At 41.6% G+C, this 27,700-nt stretch overlaps 1 protein-coding gene across 9 annotated transcripts in view; it reads right to left on the bottom strand.

Annotated features, from left to right (window-relative positions):
• Nfia (nuclear factor I/A) overlaps positions 1-27,700 on the bottom strand; it is a 540,811-nt gene that overhangs the window by 35,123 nt on the left and 477,988 nt on the right. For 6 of the 9 annotated variants that reach the window (XM_006502844.4, NM_001122952.1, XM_030253303.1 and 3 more), the window contains 3 exons: positions 20,563-20,741; positions 18,308-18,473; positions 1,938-2,029 (listed from right to left, as the gene is read on the bottom strand). In XM_006502844.4, the coding sequence (XP_006502907.1) occupies positions 1,938-2,029; positions 18,308-18,473; positions 20,563-20,741 (437 nt within the window). The remainder of the gene's footprint in view (positions 1-1,937; positions 2,030-18,307; positions 18,474-20,562; positions 20,742-27,700) is intronic. The other 3 variants (XM_006502841.4, XM_006502843.3, XM_006502845.3) reach the window with 1 other exon arrangement.

Genomic DNA, 27,700 nt, shown 5'->3' with positions numbered 1-27,700 from the left:
ACTTTGAACAGTTTATTCTTAAAATGGTACTATATCATAAAATAAAAATAATTGGGGGATATAAATTTTACTTTAAGATATAAGACTAGATAGGCTCATAGAGGGCAGAGAAAAAGAATTCCATTCTTAGTTTCTCATGAAATAATTAGGAATGACTTTCTTTAAGCCAAATGTGACAGGTGTCACTGTGGTAAGAAACATTTAAGCTATTGTCATCACAATGCCAAATATTTAATGGAAAACAAAGAGAATTCAGTTCTAGGTGCCAATACCAGATCTTTATGACATCATTCATCCAGATGCGTGCAAAATCTGGATTGTTAAGAATTGAAGTTTTTGTGGTCAACACCATGAAGACAGCCTTTGAGTTAAAGAAGGCGCTTAGGAAAGAAAGTAATACTGGAAAAACCACATTTTCATTATAGACAGATAAACAAAGTAGAACATGTACAGTTTAGATGAGGTGAATTCGTTTGTTGTATAAAATACCATGCAACATACAAACAAGACACTTCAACAAATTTGTACTTTCTGGGTTTTCAACGAATCAATCTGAGCAAACTGAAACTTTGAAAGAAACAACACCATCCTGCATGGAGCTATGGGAGGCCTGCTGGCTCACTCTTCACTGAGCCTGAACATGGAAGCCCAAAGCACACAGCTAAACACCCATCTTCTAGGACGGGTGTTCTCAGACAATGGTACAACTTCAAACCACCAGGACAGTATTGGAATATTTGAAGGTATGGGAAAATAAGCGAGTAAGTGAAAGAATGTGATGGGAGGGAGGTACTGAGTAGGAATTTTAATCTCAGACACCATGTGCAAGCCAGATTTAGAAGAAACAGCAGAAGCAGGAGATTCAAGAGGAGAGTGGTTCCTCTTCTTGGGCCCTCCATTTTCTACTTAGAGCTGGACTTTCTGGGGTGCTGCTTAATGTAAGTGTGTGTGGGGAATCAGAGGCAGTGCTGCGGGCAAGCACAGTGAAGCAGAGCCCTGTGTGGAGGGAGCAGACACAGGAAGCTCTTCGCTTTAGATATAAGCTAGGCAGCTGACAGGACATGATAAGCTCACGCACAGAACAACCTGAAGAAAATGTATGTCAAGAACTTCAGTGACAAAATCATTTCCTTTGTATCAATTATGAAAATGCATGGTCATATTCTGGTTAGGAAATTGAAGAGTAGTTTGTTCTATGAACGTGGACCTAAGTCATGTGCCTTGGGGCCCAGAAACTTGCTACCATCTCAACTCACAGCAGGCGCTTTAAACCTGTTTTAGAAGAGCCCTTCTTAGCCTACACAAACCCAAAAGCATCTTTCTCCTGTGCTCAGCCAGCTCTGGGTTCTCTGCACCCTACTTTCAATCAGCCACATCCATATGACTTTCTGCTTAGCACTGCCCAGTTACAGGACCTTAGTTTCCCATCAGTCACCTGCTTGGACCTAACACTAGGAACTTAATAAAGAGCTTAGAAACCGTTTGTCCCAGGCCCTGGCCCCTTTTAGAAAGTTTACCAGTTTCCTGGGGCCATAAAATGAGAGGAGTGGCTGGTCTCCCAGTGGCTGCTTCAATACCATGGAAAACAGGTTCTGTGGGGAAGCTTGTCTGTCTGCTTATAACTACAGAGCCATGGCTGCCACAAAGAGGGAATACACACTGTCCAGCCTAGCAATCTTATTTTGTCATGGCAAAAGCAGTCTGGCCCAGAAGAACTCCTCTCCTACCCCAATCCCATAAGCAAGGATCCCAGGGATATTGCTTATGGTTTCTAAGAACACAGAACATGGCTACGGGGCTGCGGGGGATGGAGTCAGGAGGAAGGGAACTGGAGAGAGCTGGAGCATGTGTGACCTGGTGTGCCCCAAGACACATCAAACTGCACCTGATGAATAAAACAAGCTGCACCACATACAGAAAAGTTGAGAGCGGCCCACCTGTGTCTGTTGAGGGATATTTACAAAGCTTGGATCCCGTGGTCCAACACTGACGAATCGGTTTGCGGGGGAGGTGCTGGGTGTCGAGTAGGCTGTGAAGGGAAGGGACACATGCGTTCAGGAAGCAGCACGAGATTGCACACACAAACAACACCAAAACACACAGTCTCCGAGCCTACGCAGTTGATTAATGCAAACACTGTAGCTAGCAAAAGATCTGGCTAGCAAGAGGAAGGGCGGGCAGGGATTGGCTCCCGGGAACCGCTGGGGGTTAAATGGCATCCAATTGGTGCTTAGCGGAGTTGTTTTCTCTTCCCATCATTCAGATTAGAACATGCAGGACATTTGCAAAGTGTACTTTGTATGTTAAACATGAGTTCTGGGGTAGAGAGAGAGACCCCGGTCTTAGTGACAGGGAGAAAGGAACAGGGTAGGATGTGGGGGAACACAGATCACTTTACAGCCATGCTCTCTCATCCACTATGCTTGTTAGAGTCCCAAACCATTTCTAGGCCTCCACAGGTAGAGAGGGCAGAGGAGTCTTAAGGAAGGAATGAAGGGGTTCTCCAGGAAAGGGGTGAAAACCCAGCTAGAGCAAGCAGCCTTTATAGGCCATACAGCACGTGTAGAATCTTGACGATGCCCAGGTATGCTTAAAACCTCCATGCCACCACTTGTCCCTTCCCAGGACCCTTCTGCAGAAGATAAACTGAGCTGTTGCTCTGGGGCCTTGGTTACTACTTTAGAGTTCACTCTCCTCACTGGACATGGGAGCTTTGTCATTTTGTGTTTAGGAGTTTCTTTGCTAGAGAAAAGAAAATCAGGGGCTTTTCATGAGCTGCAAGCCCAAATATGTGTTTAGGCAGCTGTACCCTAAACTCACTTTACCACAAACTCCAAAAATTTAGTTCACATTCTTTCTCTGTCCTAGAATCTCTAGATTGTTATTTATGACTTTCATTTCATTCTCTCTGTGTGTCTCTTTCCTCTCTCTGGATGTGTGTGTATAAATATGTACATGTGACTGAATGCCTCTAAGGAATTCAGAAAAGGGTGTCAGATTTCCCTGGAACAGGAGCTAGAGGCAGTTGTTAACTGCCTGACATCTGTGCTGTGGACGAAACTGGGATCCTCTGTAAGAGCAGCAGTACATGTCCTCAACTGATGAGCTAGTCTGAAAATATTAAATTATAAAAGACTTCTTAAAAACCAACTCTAGATACACACTGTCTAAAGAAAACACAGACAGCTCAGAATTTCTAACGGGGCAATTGTGTTGTTATTGACATCACCTGTTTCTCTTTGAGTTCTCGGGAGACTGCTCCTGCTTCTTATTCAAGCCCACATAAGGCTATCATTCCTACCAATTCGACCCAAATCCTGTTGGTTATGATGGTGGCAAGAGACAGGTCTGTGATGGTCACATGGTATAGTTGTAACCCAGTTAAACTGTTGAGCACAAGATGAAGCCAAAGGCCCTCTGAGGGCAGGGTAGGAGTTTTCTAGGTGCCTTCATCCACTAATAGTTTTGTATAAAAGGACAAGGATGCTCTGTGTCATACTAACCATGGCAATCTGACCATTTCCTCTGGGCTACCTTCTACACCAGGAAGTTTGAGTTGAGAGCAAAGTCTACATTCAGCCACTACACCAGGTAAGTTTGTGTTTCTTTTACCTTTAGCCTATGGCTTTACTTTAATACATATTAGGAAATATCAAAGGAGGTCTGTATATTGAAAGATGTGGATTATAGTTACCTAGAAGTATAGTTACCTGCTTCTAGGACACAAGAAGAAGGGAGGGGAGAGTCAGGAGGATGGTAATGCTGAACTGATCTATCGGACCCATCAGGCCATTTGTGAACAGTCAGGTGGTTTGCCCAGGTACAGAAGTACACGGATGTATGTCTGGGTTCTACAACTATGTGTCCCATGTTACACTGAAGCACAAGCTCTTAGTCTGATGGTCCTGGTGGAACAGTGTGCACTGGACAGCTGCTTATCATAGGCACACAGCAATATTTCTGAGGATGATTCTGCCATACCAGTGACATCCCCAATAAGTACACTAACTGACCACAGCATGCATGTTACTAGGGTGTGTATGTGTGCACTGATACACGGCTCACAACACAGTGGCTCGGGTTGGAAAGGTCTTTTATTATGTCCTATTACCTAATTTGACTTGGCTTAAATGTTGACATTGTTACTTCTAACTTGTTTTTTCCCTTCCATCATCTAAATTAAAGGATGCAGGACATTTACAAAGTATACATTCTGTGTTATACATGAACTCCATGGTAAAGAGACAGACCCTGGGCTTAGTGACGCAGAGAAAAGAATGAGGTAGGACAAATTAGCTATCCAGAATCACTAGGAAAGGAATCACTGTTTATTTCCCTTTGTTTAGACAAATCACAGTCTAGTTTTCAGAACAACCCAGAATGCCTTTAATGCTCCAAAGGGCTACTCAAACACCAAAGTTTATTCTGCTTATTAAACAAATAAACAAAAAAGGCAGTGGTGGTGAGAGAAGTGGTAGTGTGTTCATACTCATTACCGTGAGGTATGAACCTAATGGTATGAGCCTAAGCTGTACTCTTATACCTAGGAAAGATGATTCTACAGAAAGGTACCTTCTGGGCACATTTACAGACATAGAAAAAAGCAAGGGAAGGAAGGAAGATGGGAAGGAAGACAGGAAGAAGGAAGGGAGGAGGGGAGAAGGAAGGGAGGGAGGAGGGAAGGAGGAAGAAAAGAAGGGAACGAGGGAGGGAGGGAGGAAGGAGGAGGAAGGGAGGGAAAAAGGGAGGGAGAGATTCTGATGCCTTTTCTATACAATAGCTACAGCAGGCAGAAACTCAACTGTACTAGGATGTTAGTTCCTGAAAAGATATGACAGAAGTTGAATTTGATTCCCCTCAATGAAACCATGGAGTCAGGGACTTGCATTAGTGAGCAAAACTTCAGCTTAAAAAAAAAAACTATATGTCACAGCAAATCAATTATATACACACAAACAAGAGTTTCCAAAATGAACAGGACATCAGGACAAGATGGGCAGTGTGGACGTTAACTACAGACAACTGGGTCATGCTGCTGCCATAGAACACTCATAGTTTTCTTCAGAGTTTTTGGCCTATTGAAAAGACTAATGTCAGATGCTGTGGGAAGAGCTTTGGGAAACCACGGAACCTGAAAAATAGATATTGAGGGATTGCTATAGACATCTTGAGACTTCTGAAGGAGAGACCCAGAGGTAGCTAGTGAACAACTGTCTTTATAGCAACTGCAGAGATTTTATTTTAGCTACAGAATCTTATTTTAAAAGTCCTTGTTTAATATCAAATTATTATCCATTTGGCAGCTTCTGAAATTCAGTGTTTACTTTTTGCTTTCAGACATTTTATTGACATCTCCATGGCCCATTTTCCTAAGACCATGGAAGACTGTCTTATTAGAAGCTGCCTCCAGCTCTTTCTGAACTATCTGACGGTATTTCCTCCTTCATCTGGTGTATTTCTTTATATCATCCAAGAATCTAAGTTGGGCCTCATAGTCTTAAATACCAAAATTCAAATCATGGTTGTTCCCCTGCAAACCTCCAGAGTGACATTCTCCTGGGTTCTTCATATGCATGGCTAATCCCACACTCCTTTATGGAGGACATGCTTTCTCTTGCCATTGTCAGAGCAAATGGGCAAAGTGGGTCAAGACTCTCTCTGTCTCTCTTTCTCTGCCTCTCTTTTTCTGTCTCTCTGTCTCCCTTTGTCTCTCTGTCTCTCTCTCTGTCTCTCTTTGTCTCTCTGTTTTTCTGTCTCTCACCCTCAGTCCTTCCCTCCCTCCCTCCCTCCCTCCCTCCCTCCCTCCCTCCCTCTCAATATCAGCACAGTTTTACAGAGCCTCTGAGAATGTTGGAAACTGCTGGTAGAGAAAGTAGAGAGAACCCATCAACACTGCTCTTCACACTTCTGCAGGCATCCCTGAGGCCTTAGCTTTTAACTCAGCCATGAGTGTAGTAAATAGAGTTACAGTTGGTGTTTGGGCCTCCTTTTCTGAGTGAGAAAGAACAAGGAAAGCATGCGGAAGCTATTGCATCTCCAGATGAATTAGTGCTGACTGCTGACACAGTGATACTTGCTCATGCTGGTAAGAATTTGGTAGGTATAATTTTGAATGGAGGTTATCCTTTTCATGTTGGAAGAAGAAGAATGAGGAGGAGGAGGAGGAGGAGGAGGAGGAGGAGGAGGAGGAGGAGAACGAAAAACTAGGAAGAAGATGTTGCTATTAGGATATCTATAGCAAAGTCAATGGATATTCCACAAGAGTGAAATCACCCAAATATGGAAGATTATCAAACTGAATTTGTGCTGCTTCTTTGGAACTAGGCAGGCAGTTTTAAGGTGTAGTTTAGCAACTGAAATGTGATATGGAAGGCAGGGAGAAGAGGAAGAAGGTAGCCTGGGTCTCTTTGTACAGTGTGACTGCAATCGGGCCCCTCTTTGATTACTCAGATTGGTCTGTATTCTTATGCTCTCCCAGGAAGCTGAGCTGCTTGTAGGGTGGTGCTCTGGTGGCTAGGGACAAAGAATGCAACAGACCTGGTGAACATGGAGCTTCTGAATTTACTTTCAGATGCTAGAATCAACCCTTGCCTACTCTTTGCTGGGAAGCATGGAGACAGACTTGTCTCATTTCATCAAAGACACCGACTCCATGGAAGTGGTGAACACGCTTTCTTTATTTGCTTAGCTCCACCCAAGTCTAACCTCTGGCGTCCATTGCTTATCTGCATCCTTGCCATATGCCAGGCTCTGTTCTGCACACTGTTGCATACAAAGGTGACAAAGATACTTGCTATCCTCGGATGTCAGAGTCAACCAAAAAAGAGTAGAAAATGAATATTCGAGTCTAAAAGTAATACAGATAACCTGTGGGCTGTTAAATACAGACAGTGACACCCTGCCAGGGGAACAGGAAGCGGTGTTAGAGGAGACAGGGAAGGCTTTGAGATATGTGTGAGCGAGTAGGCTTGACAGGCTCCTGGAGGCAGGGCACTCCCCAGAAAGCAGCATAAGCCGCAGAGGCAGGGTACAACCTCAAATGATGTGCTGTCTTTTGCAAATAGAAGCCGTACATTGAAAGCTTCGAAAACCTAAAGTTTTGGGAAAAAAATGCTGGGGAGAGGTCCATGGAGTCAATTTTCTTTTAAAAGGAAGAAATGAGTTCTAGCATAAACAAAGAGAATGCATTTAGGTTACTAGCACAACAGTCAGATAAGACCCCACTTGGGACCTATCCCTTCTTATCCCCCACACCAGTGCACGCCTCTCACATTCCCTCATTTTCAGAAAGTCAGTATGGATCTCCCACTCAAAACTTCAGTTTCACTCAAAATACCCTTGTGTGATTTTTTTCCCCCTACCGGGCCAGAGAATGTGCTAATTACTGGAACAAGGGTAACCAAAGCAAGCTGGGGGTACAGACTTAGAGCCAAGTCTTCAAACAACTGCAACGCTATGAAATGATTCGCAGTGACATCAGCCCATGAGGGATGCTGATAAGTTGCAAACTGAAGCACTTCATTAAATAGTCTCGCGAATCTTTAACTTCCTGTCTTATTTCATAGTACGTGGGTAGGGGAAGGGGATAAGAAAACTTCCATTTTAAAAAGAACACAGAAACTACTAGAAAAGAGATTAGCTAATATCTAAAGGAATCCATTACTATTGAATTCATTTTTGGATTTGAATGGCAGGTTCCTCCAAGGTCACTAGAGAATGTTGGAGATATTGGAGCCCTCCTTCTCCCCCCCCCACCCCCCGCCAACAAATCTATTTGGCATGAGCAAGAGGGCAGGACATGCATTTGCCATATTAATATCACATAGCTGGGGATAGCATAGGATGCGTAAGTCCTTTGAAAGGCAAAAACTTAGAGGTGGTCTTATATGAAAGAATGGGTATTATTAGTTCTCATCTTGTATTTTTGAAATCTAGAGGATAACCATTCCAAATTCTCACAGTTTGGATCATCTCTGTGCACTCAGTTTTTTGGTTCTATTATCTCTGCAAATATTTTGTCTTCACAAACAAGTTACAACAGAGAAACACAGCCCTCGGGGCATGAAATTAGAGTCCTATCACTCGTAAGTTATTACAGAGCAACATAGCTTCCAGCTTCCTTCCTGGAAAGCTAACGAATCCTAACTTTAATCTATTAGCATCAGTAGTATGTACAAGAGCAGTGTGCATGATAGGTGTAATGGCTAACAGCTCGCAAAAGGTACCCCAGAGTCAACTCAGGCAGATGGCTTTGCTTTTGATATTTTACGTTGTACAGCGCCTCCTCAGTGGCTCACAGGAAGGTCGGAGGCACAGGTACAGTATGGATACCGAGAGAGACTTTTCAACTGAAGATGCTATGACCTGACCTTAGTAAAATATGTGTGAAAATGTGGCACTTCCTCACCAGTGTTTCCAGTGCCATTTTTCTCAAATTGACCATAACTGTCTTTTTTGGTCATAATTTAAAAGGAGAAGAGGCTTGGTTTCAGTTCATTTCTGATGGCTAATCTAAATTCTGTAACTGCCATTTATTTTTGTAGCAGTGTTTTTCCAATTGATAGGACATATTTATTGATCTAAGGCCAGCATGTGTATGAGTAGACACAGGTAAAAGTTTTATTAAACAGCACAAGGAACAGACCCTGGATTCAGCTGGGGGTTGCTAAAAAAAAAAAAAACCTAGATCAATATATTGGCTCATTCTCCCTTGAAAAGCCTCTGCAACCTCTCAGAAGGCTGTGTAACTCTGGAAACCTACTCATGGGAATTTATCTTCAGCAGCCAATGAAAGTACTGATAAAGATTTATGCTCCAAGATGTTCATTATAGTATTGCCTATAAGAGCGGCAAACTGGAACCAACTTACAAGGTATGCCTCATCTAGATAGTGGGGCATTCTAGAGACATCCGTGTCTCTATATAGTAACTAATGACACCACAATATGCTTGCAGTAGGAAATAAAATTACCTTACAGAGCTGTAATACGTTCATGTACACACCTATACACACATTAATATATGTATTATACTCAACTAGGGCTGAAACACAAACAGATAATGAGTTAGAAAGTAATTATTTTCTACTCATGGAAAATAATGATGGATATTTTAAAATACCATCTAGGAACTTTTGTCGTTCTCTTTTCTTTTAGTTAGAGCCTTATTCTCCAGCCCATGATGGCCTGTAGCTTGTGATGGACCTGTAGCTTGTGATGGACCTGTAGCTTGTGATGAACCTGTAGCTTGTGATGGCCTAGCCTCAGGGTCCCAAGTCTGGGACCATGGGCATTTCCCAATATAATGGGATACTTTCATTAATTTTTAAACTGAAGTAAAATAATTACAAATGAAACTTGAAACCCATAATTAACACTTTTTTTTAAAGGGGAAGGAGATAGAGAAAATAAAGGTAAGAGCCAGAAAAGCTGGGTGGAATCCATTTGACTTTTGATTGTGTTTGAGACCGAGTCTCCATGTGGAGAATAGGCTGACTTCAAACTAAGAATTCTGCTTCAGTCTACTGAGTACTACCAGGCTCAGCTTGCCCTTTTCGGTGTCATAAAAATATGATATTTGTAGCCAGTTAATCTCTTCAAATATCTGTATGTGAAGAAGCTAGGATATTACATATCATTTACCCCAATATACTTTTAACTGGGGTTCTACCCCTCTGTGACTGTCTAACAGGCTGCCCTTCTGACGGATCAGTCCAGAGTAATGTGTGGAAGATTTTCAGAAAGACAGGAAATCTGGACTCCTTTGTGCTTTGGGAGCAAAGATTGGAAGAAAAAAAAAGTGTTATCATTTACCTTGGGCTCCCTGATTCTCAAATTTGAGAGAGAGGGAATTTAATATACCCACAATGTTTGTTTCTCAACAATCAAAACCATACTCAAACCACTTAAGAGGCAGTGTTGGAATAAGACATCACAGTCTGCAAGGGTAGAAATGACATAAATCTTGCAAACATTTGCTAATGTGTCGCATGAGGAATGTTCCTACCACATGCTTACTAATCCCACTTTCAGAAGGGCAGCCCGTAGAGAGGATTAGCCCTGAGGACCAAAATGTGGGTCCAGGCATATGCTGGGTCCTAGTCCATAAGGATGCTTTAAAAGATGGGAGGGACATGGATACAGACTGCACTTAAATTTGCATTTGTCAACTTTCTGATAAAGAAGGCATAATGTTCCAGTTGAGGAAGTAGCACCTGGATACTATAGTCTATGATCAAAACCACTACATATCATATATCTGTCTACACATGAAATGTATGCATAAATATACACCCAAGGAGAATGGAAGGAAAAGTAAGGTGCTGACGGTGTAGCTCATTGTGGAGGACATAATTTTCTTTTTATATTTTTATGCTTTTGAAATTCCCTGCAATGCCATATATTATCTTTAATAAGAAATTCTTAATACTCACATGTCAACTCAAAAAGTAAAAAGAAAACAAAAAAAGCTATGGAAAATATATACTTGAACTGTCGGAGGTTATTCACGTAGATTTAGCCTTCCATTCCATTCTGCCTCTCAGACTGATCCCTCCTCTGAGCTGGCCTCATAGTCTGCGCATCAGGCAAGTACTCTGGTACTGAGCCGCCCATCCCTGCAATTCTGGCCTTAGTGTCTTTCCCCAGCTCTGGGTCCTGTGTTTTTCGTCTAGTTCAGTGCTATGACCCTTGAAATAATAAAAACATGTTTTTATGGGGTGTTTTAGAAATGTTCAAAGGAAAATCACAGTATCACACCTGTCACCATATTATATGTTCTGGCAGAGTAGAAAGCACTGGGCTTTGGAGCTCAAGAGACTTGTGTTTGAATGTTAGCTCGATGTCATTTTCTTTAAAAGAGGTCTCACAATTCCACCTTAAAGGTATAATAACTACCTGATGCATTTGGGAAATAACCTACCTGGTGCCTGGACGTTAAGAACATTTTCTTTCTTTTCCTTTGTAAACCCACATTTTAAAAAATTACATCTGTTTAATGTGCATATGTGTGTGCGCACGCACGCACGCACGCACGCAAGCATGCTTGCATGCCTCAGCACATGAGAAGAATTCAGAGAACAAGTTATGGGAGCTGGTCTCTCCTTCTGTCACCGAGGTACCAGGGATTAAACGTAGGTTGTCAGGCTTTAGAGCAAACATCTCTACCCACTGAGTGATCTTTCTGACCGCTTTTTGCAAATATAAACATTAAAAATAAACTGTATACAAACCAAAATGCTTTGAAAAAAAGGATAGCAAATCACTGTTGAGGATGGTATATATCCATTTGTATGCTGGGAGTCCCTAGACAACACCTGCTGTGAATGGAACGCAGATCTTACACTGAAGTCTTCCAGGAGGGGAAATATTATTCTTTATTAAAGATAGCACATTCTGCTGTTACGCTCGGGCTTCAAAGGATTTGGTTAGCAAGATTGCTGGAAGATCATTAGGCAAGTACTTTTAAACATAAAGAAATCATTATATTTTATAAAAGAGCAAATCAAAATATGGTGTCATTTGTTTCTATCAGAGGAGGCACTCCCAATAGCCCTGCTCCCTCTTGCCAGTCAACTCAGTTCCTGAGTCCTATCCATCCCCTCTGCAGCATGCAGTGCAGGCCACACCCCTCTGGACCCTCCTTACCACATAAGTGCCTCTCAAAGGCTATTCCCTGAGTCTAAATAAGCTTGTCTGTATTTCAGGAGTCCCTGTGCCGAGCAGTTATTCTGGTAGATATTTGTGTTATCAGCCTCCTAATATAACTGATGCTTCAATGAATACTTATGATATAGTTTGGTGCATATGTCCAAGTATACATGTGTGGCTTACATTTAAGACATATGCATATGTGTATGGTTTTATAAAGAAATGTTTAATACTTATAGCATAAATCCTGTATGTAACTTTATATACACAGTGCTGTTCTGCGAAAAGGCTAAACCATTTATAGTCTTCCAATGCCCTGGGAGGGGCCTGTTTTCTATAAGAATATGCTTGTCAACATCATGTTAAGATACTTTTTGATCTTTGCTAATCTGGTAGGTAAAAACCTTTAGAGTCTTCATTTACCTGGCTCTACATCACATGAGTTAGAAGTCTTTCGAATGTCTTCTTTCTCTTTCTTTCTGTCCCTTCGTGTAGTTATTTGATCCTGACTTTAAAAAGCTTAGATTAAGTATTTTGGCACCCTTTGCACAAATGCTACAAATATTTTCTTTACATTAAATTATTTTTGCTCCTGGTATTTTTCCCTTGTGTATAACTTCTTGATATTTTTAGGTCAGAACATGTCATGTTTTTCTTCGATGGATGCTAGGAGATTTATATATATATATATTTTCAGAGAGGCCTTTCTCTCTCATATACTATAAACAAAACTGTACCATGGTTTTAAAATATGTATAGGTCAACCCTTTTAACTTTTTTTTCTTGCTTTGGTCCCAGATGAAATTTATTTTTGTGGAAGAAATATTTTTCCAGATGGCTACTCCATTATCTCGGTATACTCTACTGGATACTGGCCTTTTTCTCTCTGGATACCACTCTATTCATAGACTAAACACTATATGTATTCGGGCCTTGTGTTGACTTGAATGAGAATGGTTCATATATTTGAAAGCTTGGCTCACTGTTGGCAGAACTCTTTGGGAAGAATTAGGAGTGTGGCTCTGATGGAGGAAGTGTGTCTCTTGAGGTGGGCCTTGAGGTTTCAAAAGTCCATACTACTCCTAGTTAATTGGAACTCACTCTCTCTCTCTCTCTCTCTCTCTCTCTCTCTCTCTCTCTCTCATTCTCTCCCTCTCTCTCTGTCCTATACACATATTGATAACAGCTGCCTAGTAAAGTGATAAAAATTAATCTGGAATAGGGACAAAATAAATTTTGCTCTACATCAGACCCCTACTTGAGAGGAAGCAAGAATGGCAAGGGAGTTCTATGGAATTGTTCTGTCTCTTGCTTATGGTGACAGTTTCAAGAATCTGCGGTATTATGAAAGTTCATAGGCCTCTATGCCAAAGAGAATTTTATTAAGTAAATATTTTGAAATTCAGACATCAGTTGATACTGTCTAGACATCTGCTGTGAAAAAAGTGCTTCATGATATGAAGCCTCTAACCTGTCTTTCAATTTCCGATACCTGATACCTTCCATTTCTCTGAAAGATGGAGCATGATCACCATGCCTTCCTCCAAACCTCCACCTTCTCTTCTCTGCTAATAAGTCATATTCATACTTATGTTCCAACAACTACTAATACCTTTTATATTTTCCCACAGAGTCTTTACTGTCTTTTTTTTTTTTTTTTTTTTCTGAGACAGGGTTTCTCTGTATAGCCCTGGCTGTCCTGGAACTCACTTTGTAGACCAGGCTGCCCTTGAACTCAGAAATCCACCTGCCTATGCCTCCCGAATGCTGGGATTAAAGGGGTGCACCACCATGCCCAGCGAGTCTTTACTGTCTTAACAAAAGAAGTTTTGGGCTATTGCACAGTTTCATGCCACAGAAAATCCCAGGAACCCCAGGTTCAAGGTGGCTGAGTGTGAATCATGTTTTATAACACTTGACTGAGTGGCCTTCAGAAAGTTACCTTATCAATCCATTGTCTTCTCTGTCTTGATCACTTTAACAAGAGGCTTTCCTTCATAGAGTTAATGTGAGGCTAAAGTGAGGTACTACACAAACAAGATTTCTCAAAGCACTCTGGGAAAGGCTCAGCTCTTCTGCATTGTTCTTTTCAAGCACCTCTTCCTAAGCTGCGGCCAGATGGGCCTGTGACTGAGTCTGTGGGGGCATTTCTTTGATTAATTATTGATGTAAGGGGGCTCAGCCAATTGTGGGTGGTACCACTTTTGGGTAGATGGTCCAGTGCTGCATAAGAAAGCAGGTTGAGCAAGCCACCAGGAACAAGCCAATGAGCAGCACTCTTCCCTGGTCTCTGCTTCAGTCTAGCTCTAGGTTCCTGCCTTAAGTTCCTGCCCTGACTTCTTTTTATGATGGACTGTGATGTGGAACTGTGAGCTGAAATAAGCCCTATCCTCCTCAAGTGGCTTTGCTCATGGTGCTCTGTCACAGCAACAGAGACCCTAACTGAGACAGCTACCCAGTTATAGTAGTCAGAAGAGCATGGAAGTCTTACCACACCAGGATTGGAGTGTTGTACTGGACAAGGTAGCCTCAAATTTCTCATATCAGTTGCCCTGTCTATGAAATACTGACCTCAAGGGAGTGGAAGGAAGATAATGCATGCAGGTGTGGAGTTTGCTCACAAAAGGCCTTGAACATATGTTAATTGTTAGACTTAAACACGTTTGTTCTGGTGGTAGATCATTGTTATGTTCTTGGTTATAGGTACATATTCATTTACAGAATGAAATGGATGCAAGATTCATTTGAGACATAAAAATAAACAATAAATGTAACTTGCTATTACATGGTTCTAATTTAATAGAATTTTAGTTTAAAGAAATCAAGAGTTCATTACTAAGAAGGAATGGAAGAGAGAAATGTTTATGAGTTTTTTATGCACCTTAAATTGATTTTTAATTAATTAACAAAGGAAAATATGCATATTTTATCTCCTACCATAATTCAAAAGTGTTTTCTCCTTTGCATTATAATTCCATGTTATGATGCCGATCTTCACTTCAGAAAAAAAAATATATATGGGAAATTCCATTTTTGTGGTATGAGCTAGTCCCAACCCATGACATGAGGACCCAGAAAACTCTTTTTTTTTTAAGGGTGGTGGTGGTGGAATCTCACTATGTAGTTCTGGGTGCCTAGAATTCACTATAGATCAGGCTGGCCTTGAACTCATAAGATCCAGCAGCCTCTGTCACTCAAGTGCTGAGGTTAAACTTATGCACCACCACATGCAGCCTTTTAAAAAACTCTTATGCTATACTGTCTGTTTTAAAAGAAGCCCTTTATTAAGAAGATGCACCCTGAAAAACTCTGTAATCTGACATTGGCAGCAAGTTATGCTAAGCCTGAGCACTGGGAGGCCTCATGGACTCCACCTTCCAGTGCCCACCCCTCACCCAGAATGGCTCCTCTTAGAACCTTCTTATCTCCCTCCCTTCAAAAGCTCAAGGTAAAAAAAAAAAAAAAACCCTACATACGGGTCATTACTGATGTCTCTCCTTTTTCTGTACCAGATCAGATGTACCTGCAAAGCTTACTAACTCTATCTTTAGAATATTCTTGGAGTCCAAGAGCTTCTTACAGCCTCTACTGACTCTGTCCCCAGGTCAGTGCACAGACAACTCACTGGGTGATTTCCATGGCACCCCTCAACATACTCTGCACAATTCTACTTTCTTAATTTCTTTGACTGGTTCCTAGCTTCCTAACTCACTTATGTTTGGTTGTTTTAAGCTTCCTGGCCACCAGGATGGAAGTTCTTATCTTTTGCATTTGCCTTGGTATGGCTCTGTTTCTAATGGGGGCTGACGTGTACAAGAAACCCATTGCATTCATCATGCTCTGTTTCTTTGTTCCCCATACCCCACCCCCAGAACCTACTTCAACAAAGCCCTCCACAATTCTCTACTAACATCCAGGCTTCAGGAAGCATTCCTCTGCTCAGAGTTCCACTTGCAGGAAATGTACAAGTCCTGACACAGGCCTACAAGCTTCATACTCCCAAGGGCTTAACTCCATGCTTGTTACCTGAGCCTTCTGCCTACCAGTCATCTGGTCCCACCCATCAGGGCCTTTGCCTAATGTCAAAGGGCTGGTAAGTCTTGCTCCCCGCTTGCATGCTATCCCACCCTTACTGCTTCTTGGATTCACACACACAGGGATCCCTGTCTTACATTGCCTGCCTTTCACAACTTATTGTGTTGTTTGTTCTTGCTCTTCCTCTTTGGAATAAAGTCTTCATAACATCATGATTTCTAAATCATGTTTATTCCCTCTTCTAGGTGCTGAGGAGGGTTTTGGCACACAGCTGATGCTCAAGAGCATGAATGCAAATGAGGTTTCCTTTAGTGGGGATAGAAACCCACAGTGGCAGCTCCAGTGTGTGTGGACCACACCGTGTGAACTGCTCTCCCAGGTCAAACATCCTATCTACCACATTCTAACAGTCCTGCACGCTGTAGCCAATGGTCATGTACACATACCAAAATATAAACGTTCTTTTTAGGGAAGAGCACAACTTTCCCCCATTCCTACTTTCCTGATCTTTAAGGGAAGGGAACAGATTTTTCCCATTAAGATACATTTATTTTATAGGTAATTTTTTCCAGATCTGCCTTGCCCATGGCTTTCCCCCCCATGCTGAAAAGTTTAGTATCAGTGCCAGAGGCAACACATATTCTGCTCTAGGCTGGCATCTATTTGTAGTTCATTATCAGAAGATGTTAACAATGATGCCTTGGCCTTTTGTCTGTCACATAGCCTGCATATTAGCCTATTCCCTCCTGATCACCTGCTGTGAGAGTGGACAGAGAAGCTAATGCTATTTCTATTCTAGAGGAAATTGAGGTCTTGCAAAAGTTGGTAATAGAGAAGCCCTTTGGCTTGATTTCATGTTTTATTATTTTTTCAAACCAAAAAATATTCTTATTTTATTGCAAGCAAACCCAAACCCCTAAACAGACAAGTGTGTGCCACTGTTCTTTGAAACAAGTTTCAGTTCAGTTTGGACACACTGTTGGGATGCTGAACGTCTATCTTTCCCTAACCCCCTGCTTCCTGCTGCAGCTGAGATCTTATAAACTGCTAAGGATAAACAGATCAAACCACCCTGCCATTCTAGCTTCTAAGAAAGCACATGGTTTCTCAAAAGCACAATTTAGCCTTAATTTTTTACCCAGTACTAACATTAGTTTTCAAGCCTTTCCCCAGCTTGCTTCTGAGGAGTGCCAACAACTCCGTTAGGCAACTTCCTTCCCATGTCAATGGACACTGATTTTTCTCTTTGGCTGCTAGGTGTTAGACTGAACCATGTCTTACCAAGTAGGTCTGTCTCCCAAAACTGACTCTGGATTCTAGTCTTTTTGCTGTATAATTTATACACAATGTCATCCCCTTATCCAAAGACATAAACACTAGATGATGCAAAGTTCGCTCTCTGACCTATGTCCAAGAGGGATGCAAGTCACTTTAGATTCTGTGTCCCCAGAACCGATTCCAGTGACTATGATCTAAGCAGAGGACTGTGGTCCCTCTTTGGCCCTCTCTCTCCTGTATCCAATATCATTAATTAAAATGTTAAATATAAGAAAGCCAAAGGCCTCTTATTTAAATGCTTGTTTATATTTACAAAATACTCTTCCCCAGTTTCCTTCCATTCAACTGCTGTTAGTGTTCTTCTAGTTCCTGACTTAAATGCTTCTTTTCCACACTGTTCTTCCATCTTTTCACATTCTCACTTCTTTTAGAGGACCCCTGTCCCCGCTGTCCCCAGGCTCTTCCTCTGCCCCCATTTCTACACTTTCATCCTCTCTGCAGCACTGGGGAAGGCCCATCACACCATCTCTTAAGGCTAGGTTGCCAGGTCACCTGGAAACTCCAGCCATCACTCTTTCTACCTTTATTGCAGACATGAATAGAGGCCATAGTTGTGTGCTCACACCATTTCTGGCCCTGATAGCTCCAAAATACAAAGAAAATTTGGAGAATTGCCCACTGTTGCATCATTCCCAATCATAGAGACTTCAGAATCCCCTATTTTCTGATCAAGTATCCTCAGACTGCTGAGAGAAGAGCCAAAAGGTCCTTTCTCCATTCAGTCCTTTTCTCTAGTCCCTTACCTTCCTAAGTCTTCTCATGCAGCCCCCATGGCCTCTAGCTCTGATCTGTTTTGGGGCCCTTCTTACTATACCTTTGAGTAGTCACTTTGATCAAGATATATTTTCTATCTTATATACCAGGCATATACTTTTTTCCTTGTCAAGTTTCTAGGGAAAACATGAAACCTTTTGCTATTAAGAATAGACATAAGGAGATACTCTTAGAACATCATGGGAATAGCACTCTATGCAAACCACTCCAGAAATACACAAAATTTATTAGCCCAGTCCTCAGCATGCCTTTACACTATTTTAATCTACCACCTACACCCAATCATTTCCATATCTGGTGTAGTTTGACCATGCATACAAGTGGCTTGGATATGGGCTCTTGGATATGGGCTCCAGCTTATGCTATAGACATAACAGGGCAGCAGGGGTGGGGATGGGGGTGGGGATCTGGGCCTATTGCTGGAGCCTGCACAGCCAGGGACAAGGCTTAGGTGTGAACTCAAGTGCATGGAGCATGGTAAGTAACCGGCGCCTAATCTCAGCCATACTCACTCGGTGAGGTGGGGGAGGCTGCACCTCCTTCTGTTGATGTGGTTGGAGGCTTGGTGTCTGGCATGGGCAGAGGCACAGGCCTGGCCATCGGTGGTGGTGGCGGCGGCGGCAACATTGGGGTGGGGAGGAATGGGTTGTGCACCTTGCCTTGACTGCTTCCATTGGGCTGCAAGGGTTCAGAGAAAACACATACAAGAAAAAGAAACAGATGTCAGCCACCAGCTGTTTCCAAAAGGGAGAGTTTCGTTAGGTACCTGCCATACAAATCACTAATATTCAGGCCGTTGGAAACACAGTGATTGTTAGTTCCCAGGGTGCCATGTCCGGAGTACTCTGGTCTTTTGTCTACCTGAGTATCCACCTCTTGCTCAGTGCTATATCAGATGCTGCTGCCACCAACATTCTCATGACTCCTAAAGGCTTATTTAGTATCTCCATGCTTATAGACTGAGGTATTATTTCACTATGTTTGCTTATATAGGTAAAATGATGATCCCTGCATCTGTATATAAAATATACCAAATGATATTTTTTTCATTTCCTAAAGTTGATTTTATAATACAGTTAATAAATGTATTCACTGAACAAGGATATTTCCTTGCACATATCATATAGCATTAGGCACAGAAGCTTTTGGCTATCAGATTTTTGCTTTTATTTTTGCAATTATTCTTCCTATATATTGCACTCCTGATTTGACTTATACTAGCAGATGCCATGAGACTTATACTTCTCTGATGTTGGAACGGACAAATAGCAGCTTTCTAACAAAAGCATGTTTCCCTCAGAAGAGATCATGCCACATGTATTTTCAAGATCTTCAAAATAGATGTATGAAGAAACTTGTCTTAAAAAAGAAACCTGTAAAATTTTGATCAAAATGTAAAACAGAGTATTTGATAGTTATATGAGATGATGTCATGACTAGTGAAAACCACACTTGGTATTCAGAAGTCAAACCTGGTACTTGCAATCAGCTCGGGTTTTCAATGTTTCCCAAGTGGCTTTCCATACTGAGTTACAGCTAGTAACTGCCTGTACGTAGACTGTAGCCCCAACCCAAAATTCAGTCAAAGGAGATTCCATTGTCCTGGGCTTTTAAGAGTAAAAGTCCATTAGCATTTGTGGTATTTTTAGTATTTTTTTCCTCAGATGCTGTCTGGTGATCAGAAGGCTACAGAATCTTTGAGATTATTTCTGAGTAGACTGAGAGTCCATAAGTGAATATTTTAGAATAAGCCAAGCAAATGAATATACAAGCAAAATGGAAAAAAGGCACCATATTGATTTGTTGTCTAGACAGAAGTGTATCTGTGAACATATCACCAGACATTAGTCAAAGCTGCCCATTCTGGCTCAGATCTGCAGAATCAGGTCTTTCTGCAGGGGGGAAAAAACCTGTGACAGAGGGATGTGACATAACATCCTAAACCAGGCAGTAATAATTATGGCTAATCTGTGGCTTCATGCATAGATATTATGAGAAAAGGAAATCAAATATGGCTTTCTGCTGGTCTTAATTTATTATTATTATTGCCATTGGCCTTGGGATATAGTCGTTCATTGTAAACTATAGCTTTTATATTTGTAATAAAATTTGCGATTTTATAAAATAACTTTTAGTATTGGAGTGCTATTTCAAATTGTGACTATTTGGTTTATTTGAGAAAAATGAAAACATTCATTTATGGTTATTGAACATGGCTTAGTTTTATATGTAGATAAGTGGAAAAGATAACTACTTGCAGAAATAACAAACTACAGTAAATGTTGCCTCTAGCATCTTAAGTTCAAGTACTGGTCAACTTGATCTAAAGTGTTAGAAGACTGTATTCTTTTTTAAACATCAACTTGGTTGATCTGAAACATCTGTCTCCCTCTGCTCTCTGCCTCTCTCGACTGCCCCGAACCATTATTTAAAATTATTTGGTCTTTCTATTTTGTTAACTGTATGATCCTGGGGTTAGAATGCAGGAGGTGGAACTGGGAAGGTTACATGGTTCACACTCCAGACAATTTATATCCATAAGCTTGACAGTTGCAAACTTAACACAAACACTGTTTTTAAATCCCGGCCAATCCCTCTTACAGCAAGTTCATTTTCCCATAATCTAGAATAAATATGACATTTGCCTGCAGTCAGTCAGCATGGACATTACAACCCAAAGTCACATGATCATAAAGTGTCTTCTTGTTATTTTCACACTTGCTTAGCATTTCTAAAGAAATAGGAAGAAAAAAATTGGTTTCCTTACATTGAGGAACCCCACCTGTCCAGCTTGCTGACCAGCATCAGGACAGACAAGTTGGACAAACTCTTTCAGCGTCTCCTGAGGGTGGTAACGGATGGCTGGGTGTGAGAAGTAAGGCCCAGGCTGCTGGATGATGGGTGACGTTGGAAAGTGGAGAGTCGATGGCGTCGCATGTGGACTTGCTGCAAGAAACAAAAGAAAACAGCAACCGTCAGGGGTTTGGAGAAAAAGACCTGGTTTGCCACAGCTGAGCCCATCAGTTTCCTCTGTTCACTTCTTCCGCTGGCCCAGTTCACGGTGCTGCTCATGCGACAGGATGTCGCACACTGCGCAGTTCTGATGGATTTGTTCCTTTAAGGCGCTAAGACAAACATGTAGGTTAGAGGAGGATAGAATTTCAAGTTGCCTCTCCATGTTCAGTGGACGTGAGTTATAAAGGCATTAATAATCCTTGTTGAAGATGAAGATTATTCATTACCTTAAGAGCCTTTTTAATGAAGCAAGCAATAAAAAATGTATTTGGTAGATTAGACCTGATTTAACCGACATTACATTTGACAAATTCTACTTTGCACATATGGATCCCCTTTCATGCTGAGCTCTCCATAGATAATAATTCATTGTTAAAGCTCTTATACTCCTTTCAAGGAAATTTCTAGGGACTAATTCAGGACTAGAGCTTTTTTTTTTTTTTTTCTGAAGTCCGTAGTAAATGATCACTTAATGAACCCATGCAATTTGGATGCTGTACTTTACAGTGGAAGGTTCAGGTTGCATTTTTCTCTGTTGCCCTTTCAAAGCCAAGGCAGCCACAGGCTGAGCAGGCAGGGATGTTGTGAGAGGCTGCTTCTCTCCATAAATCTGATAACAGAGTCAGACGACGACGACGACTCCTTTATACTTGAACCCTGATAATTATCATTTATACAAGATTACATTAGATAAAAAAAGCTTATGTGAGATGCATAATAATTTTTTTTCCAGGAATGCTTTTGTTCTTGAATTGGAAGGACGACAGCCAAGACCCGCCAGAGGCTAATGGCCGCACGTGAAGGACTGACAACACTCATCCCAAGTCAAGTCAGGGCAGAAAAGACTCCAGACAGGGATCCATATGGTTTTCCCTTCCCTCCTTTTGTAATTTAAATCTTTACGCTGCAGGAGCTCCTACACGGAAAAACCTAGACATGTCCACAGTTTTAGGGACTCTATCTTTCTGAATACCAAGAGTGATGCATAACATGGAAGAGAAGCCAAAGTTCAGTCTGTTCTCTCTGCCTTTCTCTCACCATCCCATTGGAATGATTGAGATGCCTACTGATATGGGGGCCTCCTTAGGATTACAGTATTTTTTTAACTAATAGCGTAAGGGTCTATGGTTTTGTGGACAATTGTTGAGCAATCCTCGTAGATCCTAGAGTAAAAATGCAGGCTGGAGCAGAAGCAGGACTCCAACCCAGGTCTTGCAGATAATTAGGCAGAACCATTGCTTTCAGGCCACTTGAATTCATTTAATAAAAATTCACAGGCTCGCGGGCAGTGGTGGCGCATGCCTTTAATCCCAGCACTAGGGAGGCAGAGGCAGGCGGATTTCTGAGTTCAAGGCCAGCCTGGTCTACAGAGTTAGTTCCAGGACAGCCAGGGCTACACAGAGAAACTCTGTCTTGAAAAAGAAAAAAAAAAAGAAAGAAAAAAAATTCACAGGCTTCCACTCTGGGTTGAAGAAACCAAGTTGGGATAACCTAGGTAAAGTTTTACCCTTAGTCATTCAACTGAGGACATCACAAACAATGACTGAAATCAGAATTTTCTAGACTCTTCACTTACTCTTCTACACAATCTTGTCTTGGTAGAGCAGATTCCTATCCACTTAGTCACACTCACTGTGATAGACTCAGAACGGAGCCTGACACTTGAGATATATTTGGTGATTGCACAATAAATGGCTGAGTAAAGGAGTTTAAAAATTAAGAAAAAACAAGCATAAAACTTTCCAAGGACAAAAATATGTTTTTGCCCCCTGATGAAGAGCCAGAGAGCATGGTGAAAAATTGGTTCTAAGTTAAGACTGCATAGAATGAGATACATGTTTAGAATCCATTATGGTATCTGAGTGAAAACTCAGAAGCTAAAGAGTTAAAAGCTCCTGGTTTGCTCTTCCCCTACAAATTGTGCTGCTGGATTTAAAGAATGAAAGGAATCTTTTTTTTTCTTTCTTCCAGCACAGATTCAGTTGTTTTCACTGGTAGCAAGAAACGCTGACCAGAGAGACCTGTTTCTGACAGAATCATTTCTAGTTAGCATTGTAGGTAGGTGGTATTTCTCAAACAAGAATAGGAATGCACTGAGCTGAACAAAATTTTAGACTCAACTGTTGCAGCACCTCAAACACAAAGGTGACCACTCCACTGTCCAGAGTCCCCTGAGAATGACCTTGAGGATCAAGTGGCTTTGCCTCATGGCCTCCCAGAAAGTGATAAATGGCTTTTAGATAAGAAATAGTGGTAGCCATCAAAGAGTATGCTGCCCAAGGAAAAACACAGGTTTGAGCAAAGAATAAGTAGATAAAAGTTAAAGAAACATGACAGAAGAAATAATTCACCCGTACCATGCGCTCTCTCCATTAGTTGTTAATAAATACCATTGAACTTATTTTATTAAAGATGTAAAAGAAAATGATTAGCAGTGTAAATTTAGACTTTCATTTTTTCCTCCAATTTTTTATTAGGTATTTACTTCATTTACATTTCAAATGCTATCCCGAAAGTCCCCTATACCCTCCCCCCTCTCCCCTGATCCCCTACCCACCCACTCTCACTTCTTGGCCCTGGTGTTTCCCCTGTACTGAGGCATATAAAGTTTGCAAGACCTAGGGGCCTCTCTTCCCAATGATGGCCGACTAGGCCATCTTCTGCTACATATGCACCTAGAGATACGAGCTCTGGAGGTACTGGTTAGTTCATATTGTTGTTCCACCTATAGGGTTGCAGACCCCTTCAGCTCCTTGGGTACTTTCTCTAGCTCCTCCATTGGGAGCCCTGTGTTCCATCCAATAGTTGACTGTGAGCATCCACTTCTGTGTTTGCCAGGCACTGGCATAGCCTCACATGAGACAGGATCCCTTCAGCAAAATCTTGCTGGCGTATGCAATAGTGTCTGCATTTGGTGGCTGATTATGGGATGGACCCCGGGTGGGGCAGTGTCTGGATGGTTCATCCTTTCGTCTCAGCTCCAAACTTTGTCTCTGTAACTCCTTCCATGGGTGTTTTGTTCCCAATTCTAAGAAGGGGCAAATTGTTCACACTTTGCTCTTCTAAGTGGATTTTAGCCCAGAAACTTAGAATACCCAAGATACAACTTGCAAAACACATGAAACTCAAGAAGAAGGAAGAACAAAGTGTAGACTTTCATTTCTTTATTACGTTTTAGTAACAGCAGTGTATTCATCTCTTCCTTATGGTGTCAAACTCATTGCAGACCAAAGACTATATGGTACTTTATAGAATTAATTCTATAATGGCCGATTGATTAGGATCAATTAATTCTTAGTTAATTCCAGGAAGTCATCTAGCCTGAGATTCTAAATCAGACATCTGCTGAGTCTGCATTTGTAGGGCTGTCTTCTTCAAGCATCTTTTCTCTTGCTTGGGAAAGAAAGTCACTGTAGAGACGGAAGCAGATGATTCTAGATCATGACCTTTAATTTCCTCAGAGAGAACCTGTTATAGACATCACAAAGATCTGTTGGTTACCATTTCATCCCTGGTGTTTCTCTGGATAATCTTCTTCTTCTACTGGACACTGAGGACCACTAAAAGTCCAGAGCTAAGATTGAATCTTTTTCTTCTTTTTTTCTTCCCTTTTCCCTTGGGTTTGATGTTCTTAGTGTACCTACGTTTTTATCTAAGTCTTCTCAAATCATTTTAGTAGGAGTTATTGGGGTGAAATCAACCAAACAATTAATTTATTAGATGTTCTTTGAGATGGCTGGGGCAAGCTGTGTTGAAGAGAAACTACCATTATGAAGCTGGCATGATGTTAATGGAATACATAGAGTGTTATGAGTCCAAATTTTTGATGAGGAGAAACATCTCTGATGGATGTGTGTGTGAATAGTTGACACAATAAAAAATTATAGTACATTATGTAAATGCATATTTGGATCCTTTAAAATGTGCATTATTTACTTGAGAGTCAATATAGCCTTTTCTCCAGTGGTTATAGTTTATTACAGAGCATCCATCTGGATCCATGTTGATGTTAATATAGTACTGTGAATTAAAAGACACCACCAATTGGCTGCTTTTGGGGTCTAGTACTCTCAATACCCCAGGCCAGGAGCAACACAGTGTCTGTTGGGAACACTCCAATATGAATGGCTCTCACTACTAGCGTAGCCGTTAGCTAGGAGCCAACCTGGCTTACAACAACAACCTGGGCTTTTCATGGGAATACAAATAAGATGGAGAGGAAGGAAATGGATCTGTGATTGCACACACAAAGTTACCACAAACACATTTAGAGAAAGGATTTCCTCAAGGTCCAGCAATCACTTATGTTCAGGCAGATTGTCCTGGCCTCCCTCCTCCCCAGTCTCCAGAAATTTCTAATTATATAAAATTATCTCTTTTAATTTGAAGAAGGAGAAGGCTAAAAGTCTAACACAACTGAACATATGTTTAAGTAAAAAAGTCTTCCTCCCTTTAAATTGGAGTTGACCAGGACTAGGGAGGAGAAGGCCAAAGTAATTACTGCATAGAGGGACAGGCCATTTGCTAGTGATGCTTGGTGTCACAGCCTAGTGTCAGGGCAGAGACCTCTTAGACTCATGCTTTAGTAGAGTGCATGTGAGTACATAAACAGGATGGTACTGGGGGGTGGCCAGACCTTGTATGCTTATGCTTTATTAAAATCTCAGGAAGAATGCCATTTCTTCTCATGATTTCCAGGATCAGCCTTCCAAGTTCCAAGAACCATGTGTTGAACCATGTTATTCTATGCAGCTCTGCCACTGTCCTGACTTATTCCTCATCTGTGAACCACTGTAGGTTCTCACAGCTTACATAGAGACATTAGCTCTTGCTTTTTGGTATCAGCCTTCAGATCCTACTCTGTCCTAGGAGAGGATACATTAAAAAAAAAAAAAAACGTCCAGAGGTGACACAGCCATAAAATCTACTCCTCCAAGTGCTTCAAGATAGAGGTTTCTTCCCTGGCAAGAATGAAGGGCTTGCCCAAGCCCAGAATCTGCCAAGCGTCATCTTCTGCCCATTAATCATTAGGGGCAACAGGTGAGGTTCCAAGTTGTTTCTTCTGCTGGGCTGTCATGAGGAACAGCCACCCGTCTGTCTGCAGGATCTAGATGAGCTCTTTGCAAGAAAGAGTGGCTTTGAGCACTCCCGACTACTCTTGCTTAAAACATTTTTTTTTCTTTTTTGATACCAAGGCAAAGCTCCAAAAGGAGAAGAAATTATAAGAAAAAAAAAATCCTACTTAAAACCAAAAAGCCCCCAACAAGGGCAATCGGAAGTTATATTGTTTGGGTTGTCAACTACCGAGCTTCTTTAGAAATTCTAAACCAACCCCTACAACCCCGAAAGCAGCCTACCTGAAGCTGAGAAATCTATCCTAATGGCCCACAGCTATAATTGATAAATCATGCATGAATCAGGCCTGCCATTTACGAAAGCCGAGAAGTTTGGAGCTGCGTGATTTATGTTAACAGACAGAGGGAGGGAGGAATTGGAACTGCTACTCGGCACTTAGGAGGCTGAGCCTTTCCTAAGTAACAAAGCATGCGACTCAAAGCAAGCTAAGGCTCTTCAGATTTTTCCAAGACTCTCAGTCCATACCTTGAGTGTCACCGAGAAGCATGTGAAAGGCACAGGGGGGAAAGCCTCACATTTCGTGATGCTCTGCGAAACGGCAGTATTTCTGTACGACTGCTTCAGATGCGGTAACAGTAAGCGACTGCATTGTCCCAACATGGAGATGTTGAGTGAGTCTACTTGAATTTAAGCCGTCTTTTTGACTACAACACTTGAAGATCAGAGTGTTCATTTCTTGGAAAAAAAACAGATCTCCTCTCCTCCAACAAAGAGAGGCCAAAGTTGTTTTATATTCTTTATCAATTTTAATTAATTTTAACTGTTTCCTTTGACTCCACGAAGTTGACCTCTTAACTTTGCAGGCAGGCTGTGGCTCCTAGGTGACCACTCCCCCATATCACACACAAAGCCAACCAACCAACCAAACAAGCAGTACATCACAGCCTATGGAGGAAAATGTTCTGTGTTTTTCCAAAGCTCTGGGTTTTGGTCTCCAGCATGATGGAGACGCCCTGTCTGGAGATCAGTGACTCTCAAACTTCCTACCGCTGTGCCCCTTTAGTACAGTTCCTCAAATTGTGGTGAATCCTAACCACAAGGATATTTTTGTTGCGACTTCATAAACGTAATTTTGTGACTGTTATAAAATTATAATGTAAATATTTGTCATATAGTATATTTGATATGTAATCCTTTTGAAAGGATGGGTCAGTCCCCAAAGTGGTTGAGACTCACAGGTTGAGAAATGCTGGCGGAATAGATATGTTGAAGGTCTGTGGCAATATTCTACTCTGTGCTGCAGAAGTTGCTACAGACATGCTATTAGCAAAATGGTGAAACTATGTTCAATAAAATCTTAATAATCTCAATAAAAGTATAGGCCAGGCCTGGGTTTGACCTGGTATAGACTCAGAAGTTCTAGTCCTCACACCCTCTCACGTCTGCAGGGAACCGGTCAGTCACTGATCTCTTTGTGCCTTGTTTACAAGCCATTGTCAGGTCCTGGTCTTCTTATGCTCTCAAGGCTTTCGGAATGGCTTCCATGCCTCCACAAACCTCCTCTTCACCTTCCACGCCTCTTCCTCACCATTATTTAGCGTGCCTTGTTCTGAGCTAGTTACATCTATGTCATCCCAAGCATATATGTCAGAAGAGTAATGCAGCGTAGGATACGACTCATGGGTCTTAGAATAATAGACTTGACTGTCTGAGGCTCATGCAGCTAGCATACCAGTACACCGAGGAAGGGCAGTAAGAGAATGAAGAAAGGACAGACACATAGATACATGTACAGGAAATCTGGGGTCAGTCAC

Source organism: Mus musculus, chromosome 4 (genome assembly GCF_000001635.26).
Source record: "Mus musculus strain C57BL/6J chromosome 4, GRCm38.p6 C57BL/6J".
Taxonomy (NCBI): domain Eukaryota; kingdom Metazoa; phylum Chordata; class Mammalia; order Rodentia; family Muridae; genus Mus; species Mus musculus.
This window is presented reverse-complemented; position numbering and strand designations above follow the sequence as displayed.